Source organism: Podarcis pityusensis (assembly GCF_964106645.2).
Source record: "Podarcis pityusensis genome assembly, chromosome: 2".
NCBI classification, from domain to species: domain Eukaryota; kingdom Metazoa; phylum Chordata; class Lepidosauria; order Squamata; family Lacertidae; genus Podarcis; species Podarcis pityusensis.
This window is the reverse complement of record NC_138029.1, coordinates 82,338,285-82,356,677: the sequence shown is the minus strand read 5'-3', so window position 1 is coordinate 82,356,677 and position 18,393 is coordinate 82,338,285. Positions and strand designations below refer to the sequence as shown.

Genomic DNA, 18,393 nt, shown 5'->3' with positions numbered 1-18,393 from the left:
AATCTATTCCCACTCTGTGACAATTTCACACGGGCTTATTCATAAATCCATTCCATCTGCCTTCTGCATTATTCTGTGATTATTTTTTTAATGAAATATTTAAATGCATTTACACTTCTAAATGTATTTTAGGCCAAAATACACATTTTTTTTGGGGGGGTGGTACATTTTTTGAACCAAGCAGTGGATTACAAAATTTGCATAAGTGCACAATCCCAGGGGCTCATTAGATTTTGATCCACACATTGGGTCCAGAGTGTGTATATCATGTCAGTTTGCACCGGAAATGATAGAAATCAAATTCCTATAGCATGCCTATTTGGGGGGGAAAGCTGACCCTTGGGCAGCAGTAAGATCAGTCGGTTGCAAATTGCCTCCCCCAGGTTTCTTGTACAGGATGTCCTTCAATACTCTGATGCATCACCACTATTGTTTATGAAAAAATACTCCCTGTAGGCATGAGCTGTGAAAAAGCTAAAATTACAGCACTCAGAAGATTCAGGGGAGAAGGGGATGTAAATGTGTGCTTCTACAAGTTGAGAAAGCTAACATAGTACTGAAAATCAAAAGATCAGCAGAGTAGCATTGAATCATATGTGTGGGATAAAGGAGGGTAGCCAACCCAAAATTGCACCACTCATATGCAGACGGTTTTGGTAGCTGTATGATTAAGATTCCTTAAGAAGCGCTTGAAAATGAACCAAGTCCATTTGAAATGGAAAAAGATGGTGCTCAGAACAGAAACACTGTGACATAATGGTGAAAGGCAAGACAGACTACATAAAGCTAATGGGCAGCATTTAAGCCCCTTGCTCGTTTTAAGCTACTTGTGTGTGCTTATTGAGAAATATTTTTAAAACAGCTTTGAAACAGTTCTGCTCTGTACTATTAGTGTATCTTTTAATCTCAAATTTGGGAAGGAAAATAAAAACAAACAAACCAGCATAACTAGCACTTCCAGACTTTATTACATGGGTTATTCCAAACCACCAGATATTTCTGAAGACTCATTTGTTCAATGAAATCTCTAAAGGGTATGGAGTTTTATTATAAGGTTCTTTCCTGATAATTCCATGATTATCCCATGAAGAGAGGGCCTATGAAATACAGTCTTCATTTTTCTTTGTAATTTCGAATTCTGTTCTTACAATATTAATATAAAAAAGAATTTCAAGCAATATAAAGCATTGTGAGCCATGTTTCTATTAGAATCATAGCTTTGGAACTCATTGGTTTGGGTCCTATGTGACAACTTTCAAGTATTTGAAGATTAACCATGGACAGGAATCAGACACCCCTGAAGAAATGCTGATGGGCTGAAAACCTTCCCCTCAAGCAGAACATGAGTTACTGAGCAGGAGGCAATTAGAAGACCCTATCATCGTGGTGTGAGAGTCTTGGGAAGACTTTCTAGTTGGAAGGAAGGAGTCCAATGGAGATACTATGGGACCTGCCAGAATATTGGAACAACATGTCACATATCAATCTCTTAAGGCAAACCTTTCCTGTCAGCGTGAACAAATATTGTTCCCAGCAATGTGCAAAGCCAAAGCAAGCAAACATAAATAAATAGATAACACTAAGTAAAAGAAATAAAGATGACTCTGGAAAAGGGAGAATGCAATATATGGACAAGTCACAGCAAGTATACTTGCATCACACATCTCACAGCTTTCATCACTGCAAAAACCCAATGTACATCTACTTACTAGGTATCTTTTCTTTTTTGGCACACAAATCTGATTCAAAATGGCAAAAGGAAACAATTCCATATCTAATTAGGCAACAGTTGTCTTTCATGAAATTATACATCTAACATTAGTTTCAGCTGGCATTAAAACACCTTTATTTGCAAATTTCTCATCACCAATTCAGAAGGGTCAAGCACTGCACATGGTATGGATGTTTTGTAATTGGATCGCCTGATCAGGACCAGCCCAAGAGGTGAAGGACAAGATGGCACCCTCCCTCCCATTTCACATACGAAAGCCAACCAAACTGATAGTTTAATCTTACTTCAATGCTGTCAGCAGCAGAACATCCTCTACTGCACCTGAGGAAAGCAGGCTAGCTTAAGGAAAGCAGAACAGGTTTCATGGCTCTGCCCTTCAACAGGTCCTCACCCATCTTTGCCCCTTGCCTTTGATGCCTGAAATGACCACCTCTTCTAACAGTAGGACTAGCCTATGCTCCTGATGCTGTTTAATTTCTCCAAAACCAGGCATGGCCCCTTCAATTTAGTTTAGGGCTACAGTGAGGGGCACTGACCCTCTGCCTTGCACTACTGCCTTCACCTAAACTACCCCTTCCAAAGCTGGTATCAGCTGCAGAGGGGAAAACTTAACAGACTTAAGAGTTTAATCCATACAGTTCTCTTTTCACAGCTAAAAGCACCTTGGAGGAAGGGGGATACTGGCTACTAATTAATGTGAGGAGGAACCCCACCCTTATCCAAATTACCCCTTCCCCCAGATGCTTTTAATAAAATAAGAGGCTGTTCCAACAATGGAACTTCCACGAACATGTAGGCTGACTCTCCTTTCTGCAGGGAGAAGAGTATCGATGCAGCACGCTATTGTTCTCCAAAAAAAGGAGGAAGATGCTTTTTATTTATTTTTTGCCTTCCAAGAAAAAACAGCATTTTAAGTCAGGGTGGGGAGGCCAAGGCTCAAAGGCCAGATGCAGCCTGTGGCTCCCATCCTTCCACCTGCCATGTAGGGTTATTTTCAGGAGCTTCATAGCTGGGGAAGGAAGGCTTAGCCTTCCCCATGCACTGTAACTTTCTACGGAATATGCCCTACACACTGCAAGTAGATGTGTGTGGTGGGAAATTCCTATAAGAACTAATAGAAGGTACAGTATTTTTAAGTCTAAATGTGTACAGGTGGGAGTGAGAGGCTGGAACTGTGCATGACAAAACAGGTGTGTGAGTGAGTGAGAGGATGGATGGATGTGTGTTGTGTGCAAGTGTGGTTTGTGTATGTGGGCTGGCCACACCCACTTTGGTCTTGGCCACGCCCAGTTCTGGAATGTGGCCCTCAGGCTGCAAAAGCTTGCTGCAAGGCCACAGGCACAAGAAAATGGTTGAAATTAGATCGTACATAAGAAATCTGCATCAAAATTATAAAATTTACAAATTCTGAATTTTTAAAAAAGTTTTGGTTTCAAATTCAGGTTTATATGAAGCGCTCACCATTGCTGAAACCTGCTTGTGTCTTTGAAAATGTTTACTAACAGCTGTCAAAATAACCAATTTGTAAATACTTGTGTGTTCAAGCAGCTTTAATTTTGACCATTTATGTGACAGTGGTTTGTGATATTATGCTACTGAAGTGGTCAAGTGTGCTAGCTGATCCATAGTATTTATTTAACCTTAGTATTGTCTACAAAAGTTCATGAATAATTGTTGTGTTGCGTGTGTACAGCTTAAGGTGGTGGGAGAATACTTTTCAGCTCTCGAAAGGAATGATTTAGAAAGAGGGGATTTAACAACAAGATACTCCTGACCGCATCTATTAATCAGCAACCATTTAAAAAACATGTCTACATCTCATTTCCTGCAGTTGCATGCACAGCATTATCAGATGGAATAGTTCTGTGAAGATTTCTCTGATACTTTACCACGAACCCTTGTTTGCTATTTGTCTCTTTAATCAGAAAAAACATGTGGTTTTAAAATAACTGATCCAAAGGCATAACTAATCCTAACTAAACAATGCAAATTCTCTTACCTTGGGCTTAAATGCAATGAGTTTCAGAAACATTTCAACAGTAAACACTGCAGTAAAAACCATATTTAGAATATCCATTGCATCATTAAAAGGTTTAGACTGCCCATAGTGCTGCAAATGAAACAGATGAGAAGACTATTCAGAATATTTGTAGGCAGTAAATAAAAACAAAAATCAAAAAAACCCCTTAGTTCTTCTCATAATCTTGAACCAATGAATGTTCTTGTGCCTTTAACACCTGCACAAGGCTTCATCCTTAAATTATACAAGCAATTAGAATTCTGAATTATAATTAAGTCTACTGCAAAGTGGCTTAGCATTAGTTTACATTACAGTTTCCATGTGTATTCTGTGCCTGTGAGCAATTGGCAGTTTGTTCAATTCCTACCTGCATAGCCAAGCATAGTGTGTTCAGCATGATGAGGACAAACATGATGTATTCAAAGACAGTAGAGTTCACCATATACCAGAATTTGTATTGGTATGGGTTTTTTGGAATGTATCTACGCAAAGGTCGAGCTTTCAATGCATATTCCACACACTGACGCTATAAAAGGCAGAAATTTCAAACATGGCAGTGAGGGTCACAATTTGACTGGAAATAACATCAAAACAAGCTTCACATCAGAGAAGTAACCTAAGATACCTCAATTAGATGCAGGCTACCTCACATGTGGAGGGGTTTCCTATTTCTGAAACAATTTATTTATGAAAGAAAGACATGAATGTGTAGTATGGCCATGGTCAACTTTTCAGTTGCCTAAGTCGGCATGCTGCACTCTACCGCTATCCAATGATTGTTCATGAGGAAATTTACTCTTTAATAGAAATAAATAAAATGGAAGAGCATCCTCTTCTGAAACAACAGATACTAGACGTTGGTTTCCATGTTAATAACATTTTAAAAGTGTATTCCTTATTACCTGATTTTTGTCCAGTTCACAGTTCTTGTATTCTTGTTCTCCCTGTTCTTGAAATGTGACGATGACAAAACCAACAAATATGTTCATCATGAAGAAAGCAATAATGATGATGTAGATGATAAAGAAAATAGAGATCTCCACTCTGTAATTGTAGATTGGACCTATGTTCTCTCCATTTGAATCTATAGCTTTATACAGAAGCCTGCATATTTTTAATAAAAAAAAAATAGAAAGAAGGTGATTTCAAGTAAAGAAGACTGAAAGTGTTAATTCTAGTTGCAACTGGCAGGTGGGAACTATGAAACAAGACTATTGTATTTACACATTTTGCAAAAGTTTCACCTAATTTAAAGTAAAAATGCAGAGGTTTCAAATTTTTTTTTAAAGCTTTATTTAAAGACTAAATTATCTATTTGGAAAATCATCAGGAAATTTCACTGATCTTCCTAAGTGGGGAAAAAACCTCCAGGATAAATAATAAAAAAGTTATTAAGACATGTCCTCACTTCCCATTACCTTCAGTGAGAGTCAAGGATTCTAGTCCTTCCAAAAGTATCATGCCGAAAGGAAGATGATGTCCAACATAAGCAGCTGCTCACTATTTAAAAATAGCAGCAAAGACCTTCATAAATGGTATACTTACGCAGGCCATCCTTCAAAAGTAGAAACCGTAAAAAGAGCCATCATAGCAGTAAGCACGTTGTCAAAGTTGAAATCACTGTTCTGCCATACTCTCTCTCTCACCATTGGGCTCTCCACATCTCCATCTTTATAAACAATAAATATTCCCCTACAGGAGGAAAAAGCAGATAGCTACTGTGGAAATGCAATGCTTTTTTTTAAAAAAACCACCAATTCAGGCAGATTAAGAGGAAAACATTCGTACCGACATTCCACAGGGTTTTGTTTTGCTTCATCTGTGCACCGATAGAACTTTCCCTATGGATAAAACAGAACATGGAAGTAGAATCCATGGCACAGAACCATTAACTACTCTTATCTTTTTTTACATGCATCTCTACTGGAGTTTAATATGGCTTGCAAAGAATAATTTACTAGTGCAGTTCTCTGGGCAGGACTCTGGAATTGCTAGGTTTGAGGCGGGGGCAGGGTTGGAATTCTCTTCTTACCTTAAAGAGCTGGACTCCAATACATGCAAACATGAACTGGAGCAGAGTTGTAACAATCATGATATTACCAATTGTTCGGATAGCGACAAAGACACACTGAACAACATGCTGTGGGGAAGTCAAGAAAATAAAGGGTCAGTGCAATTTTCGTTGGGTGTTTTCATCATCATGCTCAATGAACTTGCATTTCATTAATTATTTTTTACAATGCATGTCATAGAATCATAGCATTATGGAGTTGGAAGGGACCGCAAGGGTCATCTAGTCCAGCCCCCTGCAATGCAGGAATCTTTTGCCCAACATGGGGCCCAAACCCATGACTCTGAGATTAAGCATCTCATGCTTTACCGACTGAGCTCAGAACTAAGTGCCACTTGCTCCTAGATAAATGTGTATACGATTGCACCCTAGTAAATTAAGAGATCTCATTGGCATTCCAAACAATGCTCTTTCAATTTCATCCTCAGAATTTGTAAGCAACAAGGAGCAGCATCTTAAAGGGTGATCTCACTGCTCTTTGTAGTGTTGCTATCCCTACTAGGCAATCTGAAACAGCTTCCCTAGAAGCTAGCAGTGTGATCCTAGAAATGCCAACACAAAAGCAAGCCCTATTGAGTTTAGTGGGACTGACTCCCATGAAAATGTATAGGTTTGCAGTCACAAACCTTTACAACTAGAGCAGATGGAAAAGGTTTTCTGTTCCCTAAGCTGCCTCAATGTAAATATTTCCGTTGCTCTGCAATAGCTGGGGCAAGGAAGAAGGTGGGCAAGGAATTTGATAGGACCAGATCCAGGGGAAACGTGGAATAACAAGCAGCATACCACTCAGAGGAAAATGAGAAGCAGAAACCCTCTGTGATGCATGATGGCTACAAAGGAGACCCCGTTAGGGTTTGGGGGAAGGCACACTATTTAACAACAAAGGAGAGGGTCTTTTCAGCAGTGGTACTCAGTTTATGGAATAGCTTCCCTAAAGATGCCTGCCTTACACTTACACGGCAATCAGTACACATTTTGGTGTATGGAAATGAATAAAATGTTGCCGAAAAGCAGTTGCTGAATGTTGCTGAAAAGCAGTTTTATTCTAGGAAGCATAAACATTGGCTCCAAAGCCCCCATGACTTATTCATGTTTCTAACATGAATTAATGTTTCTAATAGTAAATGCCAACTAATGCTTCTAATGTTATTTGTTTGTAGTTCAGAAAAGAAAATTCAGGTAACAACCTTAAGTCCTTTTGCTCTGTTTATAGCCCTTAAGGGTCTTAAGACTCTTAAAACTCTCAGAATCTTCACAACTGAAATGGCGCTTGATCTAGATGAAAAGTAAAAACAAATAAAGCATTAACTTGCCATCCCTTAATTTCATTCCTCAGCTCTGACAAAATTAGGTCATACTCATGCACAACAGCTCATCACTTTTGAAATAATTTTATTTACTTATAGGAGTAAGTATTAGTGTATGAGTTATTTCCATTCTTCCTTCCCCTCCTCTTCTCCTTTGCTAAATAAATAAACCAACAGGGTGCTCAAGGGGGTTCTCACAAAGTGATTTCAGCAACTTGTGAGTAATCTATCTATCCTAGACAGGGCTGAGTATACTCCACATTTATAAAACAATGGTTTCAAAATAAGTAGCTGCAGAAACAGTTATAGACCAGACTCCAGTCAGGTTTGTCTCCAGCATAGGGATTGTGAACCATCATAGAATCAAGCAGGAATGACACCCCATTTGCAACCTGTAACCTTCTAACTAGCACTGTGGGGAATCTTTCCTTGTTTTCTTCTCCTGTTCTACAGAGATTTTTTTTAAAAAAGAAAAGAAGTCAGACAGATTAAAAATCTGCACCCTCTATTGGAAGAATTTTCATCACGGTCATAAGGACAAATCACTTAATGAAACCTGAAGCTTGCAATAGGTAAAAGGCCAGTTCCCAACATTTTGTCACTACTTGAGATTAAGAAACAGAACTCAGGATGGGGTATACAGATGCAGGGTCAAGAAAATGCAAATAGAGTCAGGATTGGTTCACAATGGGAAAATAACAGATTTAGCCTTCAGCTCCATTATGTCCCACAGCACACCTTTTTAACTTATTCTTGTATAAATCACCGGCTGTACAGGGACCCTGTACTATTCTGGATATTCCTTTGCTAGCATTTTTCTAGTTATTAAACTACACACTACAAAGGCGAACATTCCCTTGTTTCCTTTCCTCAAAGTATAGCTATAAGATTAACAATTTGTTAATGGTCTATGGTTTTAAGCTTGTTCAGTCCAGGAACTATGGCAATTGTCTGCTTGTTGGTAGGCCAGTTATTAAATACAAAAATGAGTGCTACTTGTGTACCACATCGCAGATACACATAACAAGGAACAGCAGCAGCCCATAATATATTTATTGAAATACTTACTGAATGCCAAATGACACAAGAGACACACCCACTACCAACAAGTCCAGCAAATTAAAGTAATTTCGGCAGAAAGATCCTTTATGAAGGAATGCTCCAAACACTGTCAGCTAAAAACAGAAAGGTCATAGTTAATTATTTTGTTTCACCTCTGCTTGATTCACAAGGCTGTTTACAAGATGCTTGCACTGAATGAATCTTGCTTAGTGGAGAGACTGGAATACTACAAAAAAGAACCAAAATTAAAGAATTTGATTGATGCAACACTAATGCACATTTTGTCTTTGGCTATCCACAATACAACACTGATAAATAAAATACTGTGGACTGAAAAATGCCGGCGCACACACAAAATGCAAGCCACCAGAAACTATGTTCATGAATCAGTAGCAGATGTTTCCTTTTGGTTACATAATGCTAAACAGCTAGGTTCTGGGTTTTTGATGTGTTCTAATTTTAGGGCACAATTTACTTCAAATGGCTATAGCACAATGTAGCATCCACTAGAACAGGGGGTGGCTGACCCCTGGTCTAGGGGGAAAATGAGCAGGCAGGGGGCCATAGCACAGTTCAGGTGATGAGGAGGGGGTCTGTGTGTGATCTGTCTGTGTGTGTGCGCGCGCGCATGTGCGTGTGCAAGTGAGAGTCGCATGCACCATTGGTGCATGGTCCCTGGGCAAGGCTGAATGAGACCCTTGGGCTAATAAAAGGTTAGCAATCCCTGCACTAGAATGAGGAACAGCTGTGTTATAATCTAAACAATCTTTTTTACACCATATATCCCTTTATTTCAGTCCCCCTAATATCATGCTAAATAGTTTCCCACTTTCCTGGCAAAACATGCCAACAGAAGGGCTAAGAGAGATGCCCTTTTCAAAATAGCATGCTCTGAAATGCTACGCTGGTAGAAATATGAAACACATTCAGCACGTTTTAAAAACTAAAACTAAAAACCTTATCCCTTATCAAACTGAGCATATCTTGTAAACAGCCCAAATTAGTTTTATTATCAAGTGTTAATCAAAATGCACTGTAAAAAGAACACACAATAATATGAATAAAGCAGGAAATAGATTTGTCATGTTTGATCCTCAGCTGGAAATGCAAAGTTTATGTACTGATTCTTATAATACCACTGGGTCCTGTGTCATATCCAGGAATACTCAATAAGTAACTTGAGATGGAAGTGGCTACAACAGATGATCCCAATCTTGAAGGCATCAAAATGCATGCTCACATTTTCTATCTGTTCCTCCTTATTCTGCAATGGTGGAGCAGCTTGACTTCAGCATCAATTGTGCACCAATGTAATCTGTACATCAGAATTCTGAGCGCCCCTGGTGGATGTCCTTGATAATCAGTACACAGACTATACATTGAAATACCAGTTCTGAACTCATGCATGGGCAATACATTTAAGTAAGCATGTTCATGCCTCTTCGTGTATTTAAATGTATACCCAAGATAAAGCATCCTAGTAGGTTTTAGAAAGGGTAGAGTATCTTGCAAGTCCCTTTGCAAGAAAATAGTGGTCTACTATTTTAACTCTGTGAATATATAGTTCAGAAAGAGAAATGAGTAATTACATGCTCCTCCTTTAAAAGATTTAAGATCTTTCTCTTTGAAATGCCAGAAAAGGGAGGAGGAAAGCTCATGCGTAGTGAAATAGTTTTCCTTCTTCTGACAAACCGGAAGTAGAAAAAAAGGATAAAATGAGCTGTCAGATTGATGTGATGATAAAAAAGTAGCTTCTACATGCACCCAAAGGTAAAATAGAATAAAAACCATGAAGAAAAATATCCTTTGGTTTCAAAAAAAGGTTTAGATTTGGTTGTTGAGTGAAAAGGCGGAGAACACTTCAAGTGCCTTTTCGTGGCAGGTGACACACAGAAAAAAATCCTTTTTAAGTAAACTTCTTTGTAAACCTGTTACCTTCAAAATGATCTCAAATGTAAACATACTAGTGAAGACATAATCTGCATACCCTAGGATCTGGAAGGTAAACAAAAAGTTACAAACATTATTGCTAAAGCTGTGTCTGAGTTAACAAGGATCAATTAACAGTTAATTACCTTTAACAGGATTTCAACAGTAAAGATGGCTGTGAAAGCATAGTCAAAGTAACCAAGTATCTGCAAAGCATAACATGTGCCACAGTAAGAAATTCATCTACAAATACTACCAGAATTTACAACTTTGATCACATACAGAGAAATGTCTACTTTAGGAACATGTGTAAATTTAGAGAAATAAATAGATGTACAATGACCAAACAACATTTATTTGTTTCACTGAAAATTGCCTCACAGTTGTCCTAATTCACAGATTTGCTTACTTCTAAAGCTACCACTTCATCTTTCAATGTCCCCCCGAAGTACAGGTGGCACCTGGCAATTTGAACAAATTGTTTTCCTTACAGCAATTACTGTATTGGACCCAGACTTTTGCCCTTGGTGGTTGGGAAGGCTCCTTCCATTTATGGAAGGCTTTTGGTCCATCAGATGATCCCACTGGGAAAACGGTGAGGGATTCTGCATATCCCCCTCCCCCTACAGACCCCAGCAGCATCTCCTACACTGTTCCAGTGGATTTCCTAAAGCTTCTCCACCCACCCCTGGACAGCGTGAGATAAAATGCTGGTGGGATGCAGGTGAAGTGGGAAACGGCAGAAGTCACCTCCCTGGTGCAGGATCATACACCAAGTAAAATTCTGCCTGGGTGATGCTCTCAGAGCCTAGGAGTGACATTTGGATTCAACCCATTATGTTTTATTCATCACAGTGTTCTTGTAAGAAATGCAAACAAATTATTAACAGGTGCAACTTGTTCTCGGAACATAATATAATCATACTAATGAAACAATCTCTGCATTGTTTAGGTTTTGGTTCTTATCGTATAGAGAGTACTGAATATTCAAATATTCTGAATGAGAATACATTACTAAGCCATCTTGATGTGGTTGGAAGAACCTTCAGAAATTCTCTAAACACATGGAGTCCTTTTTGCACAGATCACAGGGCAAACTTTTAAGGGTATATCTGTATACTGATGTGTCCATGGAAAAAAATATACCAATTTTTGCCAATTAAAAACATTTCAATCAGGCGTTGTCATGTCATCATGTTACAGCATGAATTTATCTTCAAAACAACATTTTCTCAAAGTTGCAAGTGTGACTGATAGACATTTGAGCAATTTCTTCTATATGAAATAACAAGAGTTCATGCCGCTTGCAAAGACTCTCCTATTTCGTGTTCACAAGCTATTTATTCATCCTAACATCTATATACCCAAACATAGTTTCCTATAAACCCAAGAAGACTCATTTCAGCTTTGGGATGCTTCCTTGACATATATACAATTTGGCTGTAATAAGTAGCATAACTCAATCCATCCAACAAATGCGGCTTGTGCAATTACCTTCCACTATGCCACTCACCTCTTTGGAAACAAGAGGAGCCAGCATCCAAGTCCCCTCTTCCAGTCCATAAAAGGGGATGAGGGGAGTAGAAGAACGGATTCAGATTCCCACCCCAAACAGATGATCAGCACTAACAAAACAGACAGCACCAACCATCTATTCAGCCTTGCATGTGGAGCTCTGTAACCACTTGTACCTTCTGAGCATGAAGCTCCCTACTGAGCTTGTACATGAGAAAGCTTTATACCAAGCATGCTGGGTTGGGATGTCTGCCACTTCAGGCAAAGGGCTAAACTAAATAATAGCAGCTGATTTAAACCTAGTGTAGAAAACATTTCTTCACAGGCACTACCTATTACACTGTTACAACTAAAGATCTTGGTGCTTACATGTAATAAAATCACACCAACCTTGAATGGATACAATTATTCTAACAATGCCTTCTGTTGGCAGGACCATACCTACGATTTTTTCTTCTCTGCATACATACACAATATTTTTAAGGTGAGTTTTTTTAAAGGAATAACTGTTTTTCCTAGAATGGTGTTAGAGAGGTTTTCTCATTTATTTTCTTGTTTAAATGGAAGGTGAGAAAATATATAAATGGAACTCTATAGGGAGAGAGAGAGAGAGTTTCTCGTGTGTGTGTGTGTGTGTGTGTGTGTGTGTGTGTGAAATACTTTAAAAAGCTGGAGAAACACCCTTTCATCACTTGACCAAATATTTCTGCCACAAATATATAAAAAAGTATAAACTGCTCACCTCCAAAAACAGGAGGTGGTCTCAGGTCCCAAATATCTGGAAGACCGTCCCCTTCCCTACAGACCCCCTTGGGTGTTAAGATGAGCAGAGAGGGTCCTCTTGGTAGTTCCATGACCCTCAGAAGTTCCTTCTCTGTGGCAGCTCCAAATTATGGAATTTCTTCCCCACAGAGGTGTGTGGCATTTTCATTATGCAGTTTCCATCATATGCTGAAGATGCACCTCTTTCCCCAGGCCTTTTGACACCTGGCATATGTATTTTTAGGACCCACCCTATTCTGGCAATAGTAGTTTGTTTATACTGTTTTAATATTGTATTTTAAATTGTGGTGACCAACCCTGGGACCTTATGCTAAAGGGCACGTAATAAATTGAATAAATAGGTAGCATACAAATGCACCCTTGATTTGAAATTACCTTTTTGTAGCATTTATTATTTTGTAGAATATGCCTAGAATATGCCTTTTTCATTTTAGAAATAAAAAATGAACGCTATAGACAATATTTATAGCAGCATTTGTACATGAGAGTTGCATACAGCATATTATACACCCACTTTAAATAGAAGCAAAATCTATGTGTAGCTGTATTGCAGACTGCAGTTTTTATATGCTTGTCCCATTTCATTTTCTAATGTTGAGGTTAAGGGAGCGGACAACATGGTGTGGAGGCTGCAAACTAGGAAAGAGGGGAAGGGACAAGGCAGTGGAGAGGTCAGTACTGTGCAAACACAATAGCAGAGCCAAGCTGGTACTACTGCCAGTGAGTTTGCACCATAGCAACCTCCCCACTGCCTCATCCCTTTCCTTCCCTGGAAGCAACAGGGCTCAGCTGTCAGGAGGTCAGGTGAGCGCCACTACCACACCACATCATGTGCCACTGCCGTCTAGCTCAATACTGGTCCATCTAGCTCAATGCTGTTTCATGCTGACCAGCAGTGGGTCTGCACGGTTTCAAACAAAGAACATTTCCAATACCCAACTAGGAATTTCTACATCCTGAATATTATTAGTGTTGTAACTGAGCTAATGAAGACCCCTTCACTGTAAAAACAAAAACAACAACTGAGGCTACTCTATGACTCCAGGCTCCAACCACAACAAATCTCTGCACTATTTTTGTAATCTCCAAGTTGGTTCCAACATCCTGTTGAACCTTAAGAAAATACCCAAATGCTGCTTAATTTCAAAAAGCTACGCTTATGTCCCGATCTATTATATTCATGGTTTGCTCCCATTCCGAAGGGACCATTTTAAAGACGATGTAGCATGCAACTCTTTTGGGGAGTCTGTTTTTTCTTACGTTGTTGCGAAAAGAATGACTGCGAATTGGATCTTCTGCTGCAAGGGAAGCACTGCTAAGCATGATGAAGACAAGGATGAGGTTGGTGAAAATGTGGTGGTTGATCAGCCTGTGACATCCCACTCGAATCCTGAAGAAAAGAATGACAAAAGAGAACAATGACATTAAAGTGGGAAGTTAACTGCTCCTGAAGCTTAAAACTAAGCAACTGCAGAGCTTTATTTTTTTTAAAAGTTGTTCGTCTGGAAAGCAGCCACGTTGTCTTGTTAACTGCACTAGTAATTTTGGGAAATGTACATTTATATGTATTATATAGGACAGCATATGTGAGTATCTTATGGAAAGCGGCCAAATTTTATAACTTGGACAATATTTTTTTAAAAAACCACATTTGTATATAGCTGCTATTTAGACCATGTTATTCAAGTAATACGTAATCATTTAAACAACCTACTAGAAGTTTGGTTTGCAAAGAAATCACACATCTGAAAAAAAAGCTTTGTATGGTCATTCTGTTGCTTTTTTGTTGTTGTTGCAGCCAGAAAAAAGTGTTGCTATTTTATACGGAAGCCTCAATGTGGTAGTACTATTTAATAACAAACAATTCAAGGGATACACATAAAATGGTTATTTACGGGTTTGTATTGCTGAAAATAAAGAAGGAGCTTCCTTCAGGAATTGGCGTCATCTTTTCCTTCATATTCAGTTCAGATATTCTTCGGGGTCGGGGGCCAGCTGGCACTTCAGGTTCTTCTTCTTCCTCTTCCTCTTCACCTACTTCAAATTAATTACTTTCTTTAATATGTATATACAAAATATGTAATATTAGAAAAAAAAATATTGGAAATAGATTATAGCCACTAGATATTTAAAACAAATGCTAGTTAATATAAGGTCATTCCTGCCGTTCCCATCATTACAGTTTGCTACTTCGACTCTGAGAGGCATGTGTCTCTAAATACCGATGGGAAGAAGGCTAATGCACTCAGGTCCTGCATTCGAGGCATGTTGTTGGCCGCTGTGAGATGCTGGCCTAGATGGGCTTTTGACAGGGCTCTCCTTTATGTTCCCCAATGTAAGTTATTACAATGAAAAACAGTGCGTCAATTTTAAATTCTTGTCTGCAGCTTCTAGCTGAGAGCATGTTTTTTAGGCTGCCCGCTCCCCTTCCTGTTCTGTGCACTTTTCACAAATTCACTGTCAGGAAGGTAAAATCATCCCCTATTGACACAATCAAAGCAACGAGTTTTTTCAACTGTCAGGGTGTAAATAAACTGCCTTCCCCACTCCGCCCACTGAATACTGGTAAAGCTCTCCGTAGATGCGATGCAACTACAATATACGCCTTAATCCCAACTCCTTTGTTTGGTTGCACAGATCACTGAAAATGTGCCACAAGAACATTTTGACTATTGCATGACACTCCCGCCAGTGACTTTTCAGCGACACTGCCCTGTCTGCAAGTAATAGGCGGAAGTGGCAGCCTTGCTATGATGGTGAGCTCACCTTAATGCAGGTGCAGTAGCTATGGTACTATTCTCTGCATGTTTTCATCTATCTAGAGGTGTGCTCCCATGCAGGAGATACAGGCTTGGAGTCGCACATTGTGTGAGGAAAAAATGTCACTCAGGCAAGGATTTTCTTTTTCCCGCACTCTCACGTAGCCAGCCCACATGCCCTTGAAAACCCTCTCTGAAGAGTCAGGGACAGTGTGCCCTCTGTTGAGGGGGCTGCAGCAGGAAACAGAAACTGCCCTTATTCAAGTGAAAGCACATTGCCCAAGAGTAGGAAAGTGAACAACTTGTAGATTTTTTATTTTTATTTTAAGTCATCACTGTAACTGCCTCAACCTGTGTCCGTTATTTAGTTTGGAACATGGTTTGTCCATTTATCTGTTTTCTATGCATTCTGATGCATCTCGAGATAGCGTTGCCAAACTCAGAATAATGGTTCCTGAGATGGGGGTGGCAATTTTTGTTGTTGTTAGGCCTCCAGCTTCCATTCTGAATCAAGATGGCAGACCAAAACGTGACTTTGGCAAGACTTTGCCTGTTTTTGGCTTAGGTTCAGCTGCCTCTGATCATTGCCAACTTGTCATGAGGGTTCCCAAGGTGAGGGCGACAGTCTTCATCTATGTTTGGATGCCAGGTGCCATTTTGAATCAAGATAGAAGACCAAACTGTGACTTCACTCAATTTTTGGCGTGACAAATCCAAACTCACAAATACCATCCATTTAAAAACCACAATATATTTTTGGTTTCCAAAAAATCCTGGGGAGCACCAGGAATTCCCTGCTAGTATTTCACATTTGCTGAAATGTGTGAAATCTATACTGTTTCTTTTTAGTCGTATTAATAAATAGTATGTAGTACACTTGACCCAATATTTTTTCTCTCGGTATATGTTAAGTGCATTAGTACCTGGAACATCGCAGGGTGGGTAAGGATCTTTGTCTTCATCTTCCCCTTCTCCGTATTCATTTATGGTAACCTATTACAAGAACAAAAACACTTCAGAAGAAAGGTAAATGGGAGATGTAAACTGATGCAACACGCTAAACCAAGCCACTCTTTTTCCTGTTCTGCCCTCCGCATAGCAGCCCCACCCCAATCCCAACACTTTACAATTTTTAATTAATTCAATAATTCTGGTTAGAGAAATAAGCAGTAAAAAATGTGCTTACAGCTGGATTGTCTCATAAAGAGCCCATGCAGCTTGGGATAAGTCAGAGGTCAGCATTCCAATGATTTCGATTAACTCAAATTGTTAATCTTTCAGTAAACCAAGTATAAATAAGCAATTAAAAATCAATATTTATTATGTTAGAAAATAAACCTTTTACTCCATCTATTATTTTAATGATACTGTCCAATAAAATATAGCAGGTCCTAAATAGACACGTTGCAAATATTATCTAATTTGCATCTCTAAACACAAACACACACACACACACACACACACACACACACACAGTAGAGAAGATCTGGGGACAGTCGATGCAAGCATCTGGGCAGAAAATCCTCTTGCTTGTGGCCTTGAGGCTTGATACAAAAAAGCCATAGGCACCCAGCATATGAGAGGACTCAGTGCATTCTAAGAACTTGGCAACCCACATGAGGTACAACCACAAGCACAGATGGAGACCAGTCAGTTTGGAGTATTGGCAGGTGTCTGTGCATTTAAAGAATATATAGCACACAGAAGTGAAAATGAGGTACCTTAGCATCCTTGCCCTTCTTTTGTTCACCTTCTGGTTTGTCCCCCTTTTTAGTATCCAAACTCTCTTTTCTACAAGGAAGAAAAGAAGGGGGTTGGGAAAATAAAGGAGCTCATGTGTGGTAGCTGTGAAAAAAGTCAAATGCCAAGCTAGGCACCTACATAGCTGCAGCCAAACCAAAGCTTTCCCAACCTCACCGCTGCCTGACTGCACCCCTCCTCTGTCCCAGCAAGTGCAACACTGCTGCCACTGGAAATGCTTTATCTGCTACTGAGATAGCTTATGTGCATATTTTACTGTCTGTACACATGGTAGTAATTAGGCTTTCAATTACGGCTTACTGAAGCAGGTACAATGTGGATGTCTTCACACATGAGGGAGTGCATTTCCCCCCATCCTCCAGGTAGGAGCAATATCATTAAGTTAAAATTCCAAAATCTACAGCCAGGCAATACCTTTATTGGGAGCAGCCAAAATGTTACAAAAGCTTAGGAAGCTTTAGAGTTCCCAACAATTCCTCAGCAGGCAAGATATTACACAAAGCATTGGGGGGGGGGTTAAAATTAAAAAGTAGCATAAAAATTAGGCTGTTGGTGTAGCCAATAGGTCAGCTTATACATTCACTTCCAAGATGTTGACTTCAGGCTGAATAAGTCCCTATCTGGTACTGCAGTATGGTAATGTTGGTAACCCCTGAGAAGGACATATTAAGCCTGCAATCTCCATTTTGGAACTGAATCTACAAGCTGACCTGATGACTACAATAAAATCCCATTTTCTGTCCTTGTTCCGCCACCATCACGAACCGTTGAATACTCAGTCTTTAAAATAACAACGTTGTGTTGAATCCAACTAAGTCATTGTGCATGAGGAATGACTTCTCTAGCCCAAGGGAACTTTCCCCCACTCTCCTTCTGCTGTGTGCCCTCTGCATTGGAGGGAGGAAAAGTTCCATTGTACTTGTGGAAGTCATTCCTCAAGCACAATGGTTCTGTAGGATACAACCCATAGCTTCTTGCATAACTCAAGATAAATTGTAATATGCAGTAGATTTCCACAAGTTAAATGACTATGGTGGAGTCATTAAACAAGAGTTTAACGTTGCCAGCTGACCATTTTCAGAACTGAAAAGACATGTCTAATGCCTATTTGTAGTGATAAGTGTGCTGTTTTAATAGGGACAGGACCTCCTCAGTTCACACCAGCTTTCCAAAGTGCTTACAGTATCCCTGATGCTTTAGGAAATCTTTACAAAAGAACCAAAGGAGAAAATCAAGAAAGCTGCTTTCACATGTACTGTGCCATTTCTTTTGTACCTGGCAGTCTTTTTCCTTTCCTTTTCCTCTGCTTCTTCTTTCTGAGCAGTGTTCAGACTTTCAGCATCTGCCAGGTTATCCACCGCAATGGCCAAGAAGACATTCAGCAAGATATCTAATTCAAACCATTTTAAGGATACTATATAGGTATGGCAACCTAGTTCCTTTGCTAACTGGGA

The 18,393-nt window shown here is 39.4% G+C and overlaps 1 protein-coding gene across 29 annotated transcripts in view; it reads right to left on the bottom strand.

The window, feature by feature from the left end:
• CACNA1D (calcium voltage-gated channel subunit alpha1 D) overlaps positions 1–18,393 on the bottom strand; it is a 200,859-nt gene that overhangs the window by 62,045 nt on the left and 120,421 nt on the right. For 8 of the 29 annotated variants that reach the window (XM_080996688.1, XM_080996674.1, XM_080996687.1 and 5 more), the window contains exons 16-29: positions 18,215–18,329; positions 16,900–16,969; positions 16,102–16,171; positions 14,315–14,456; positions 13,680–13,809; positions 10,268–10,327; positions 8,199–8,305; positions 7,011–7,098; positions 5,785–5,892; positions 5,541–5,593; positions 5,298–5,444; positions 4,655–4,856; positions 4,120–4,278; positions 3,732–3,842 (exon numbers count right to left, since the gene is read on the bottom strand). In XM_080996688.1, the coding sequence (XP_080852814.1) occupies positions 3,732–3,842; positions 4,120–4,278; positions 4,655–4,856; positions 5,298–5,444; positions 5,541–5,593; positions 5,785–5,892; positions 7,011–7,098; positions 8,199–8,305; positions 10,268–10,327; positions 13,680–13,809; positions 14,315–14,456; positions 16,102–16,171; positions 16,900–16,969; positions 18,215–18,329 (1,562 nt within the window). Of the gene's footprint in view, positions 1–1,709; positions 1,740–3,731; positions 3,843–4,119; positions 4,279–4,654; positions 4,857–5,297; positions 5,445–5,540; positions 5,594–5,784; positions 5,893–7,010; positions 7,099–8,198; positions 8,306–10,127; positions 10,188–10,267; positions 10,328–13,679; positions 13,810–14,314; positions 14,457–16,101; positions 16,172–16,899; positions 16,970–18,214; positions 18,330–18,393 lie in introns of all 29 variants that reach the window. The other 21 variants (XM_080996677.1, XM_080996673.1, XM_080996662.1 and 18 more) reach the window with 5 other exon arrangements.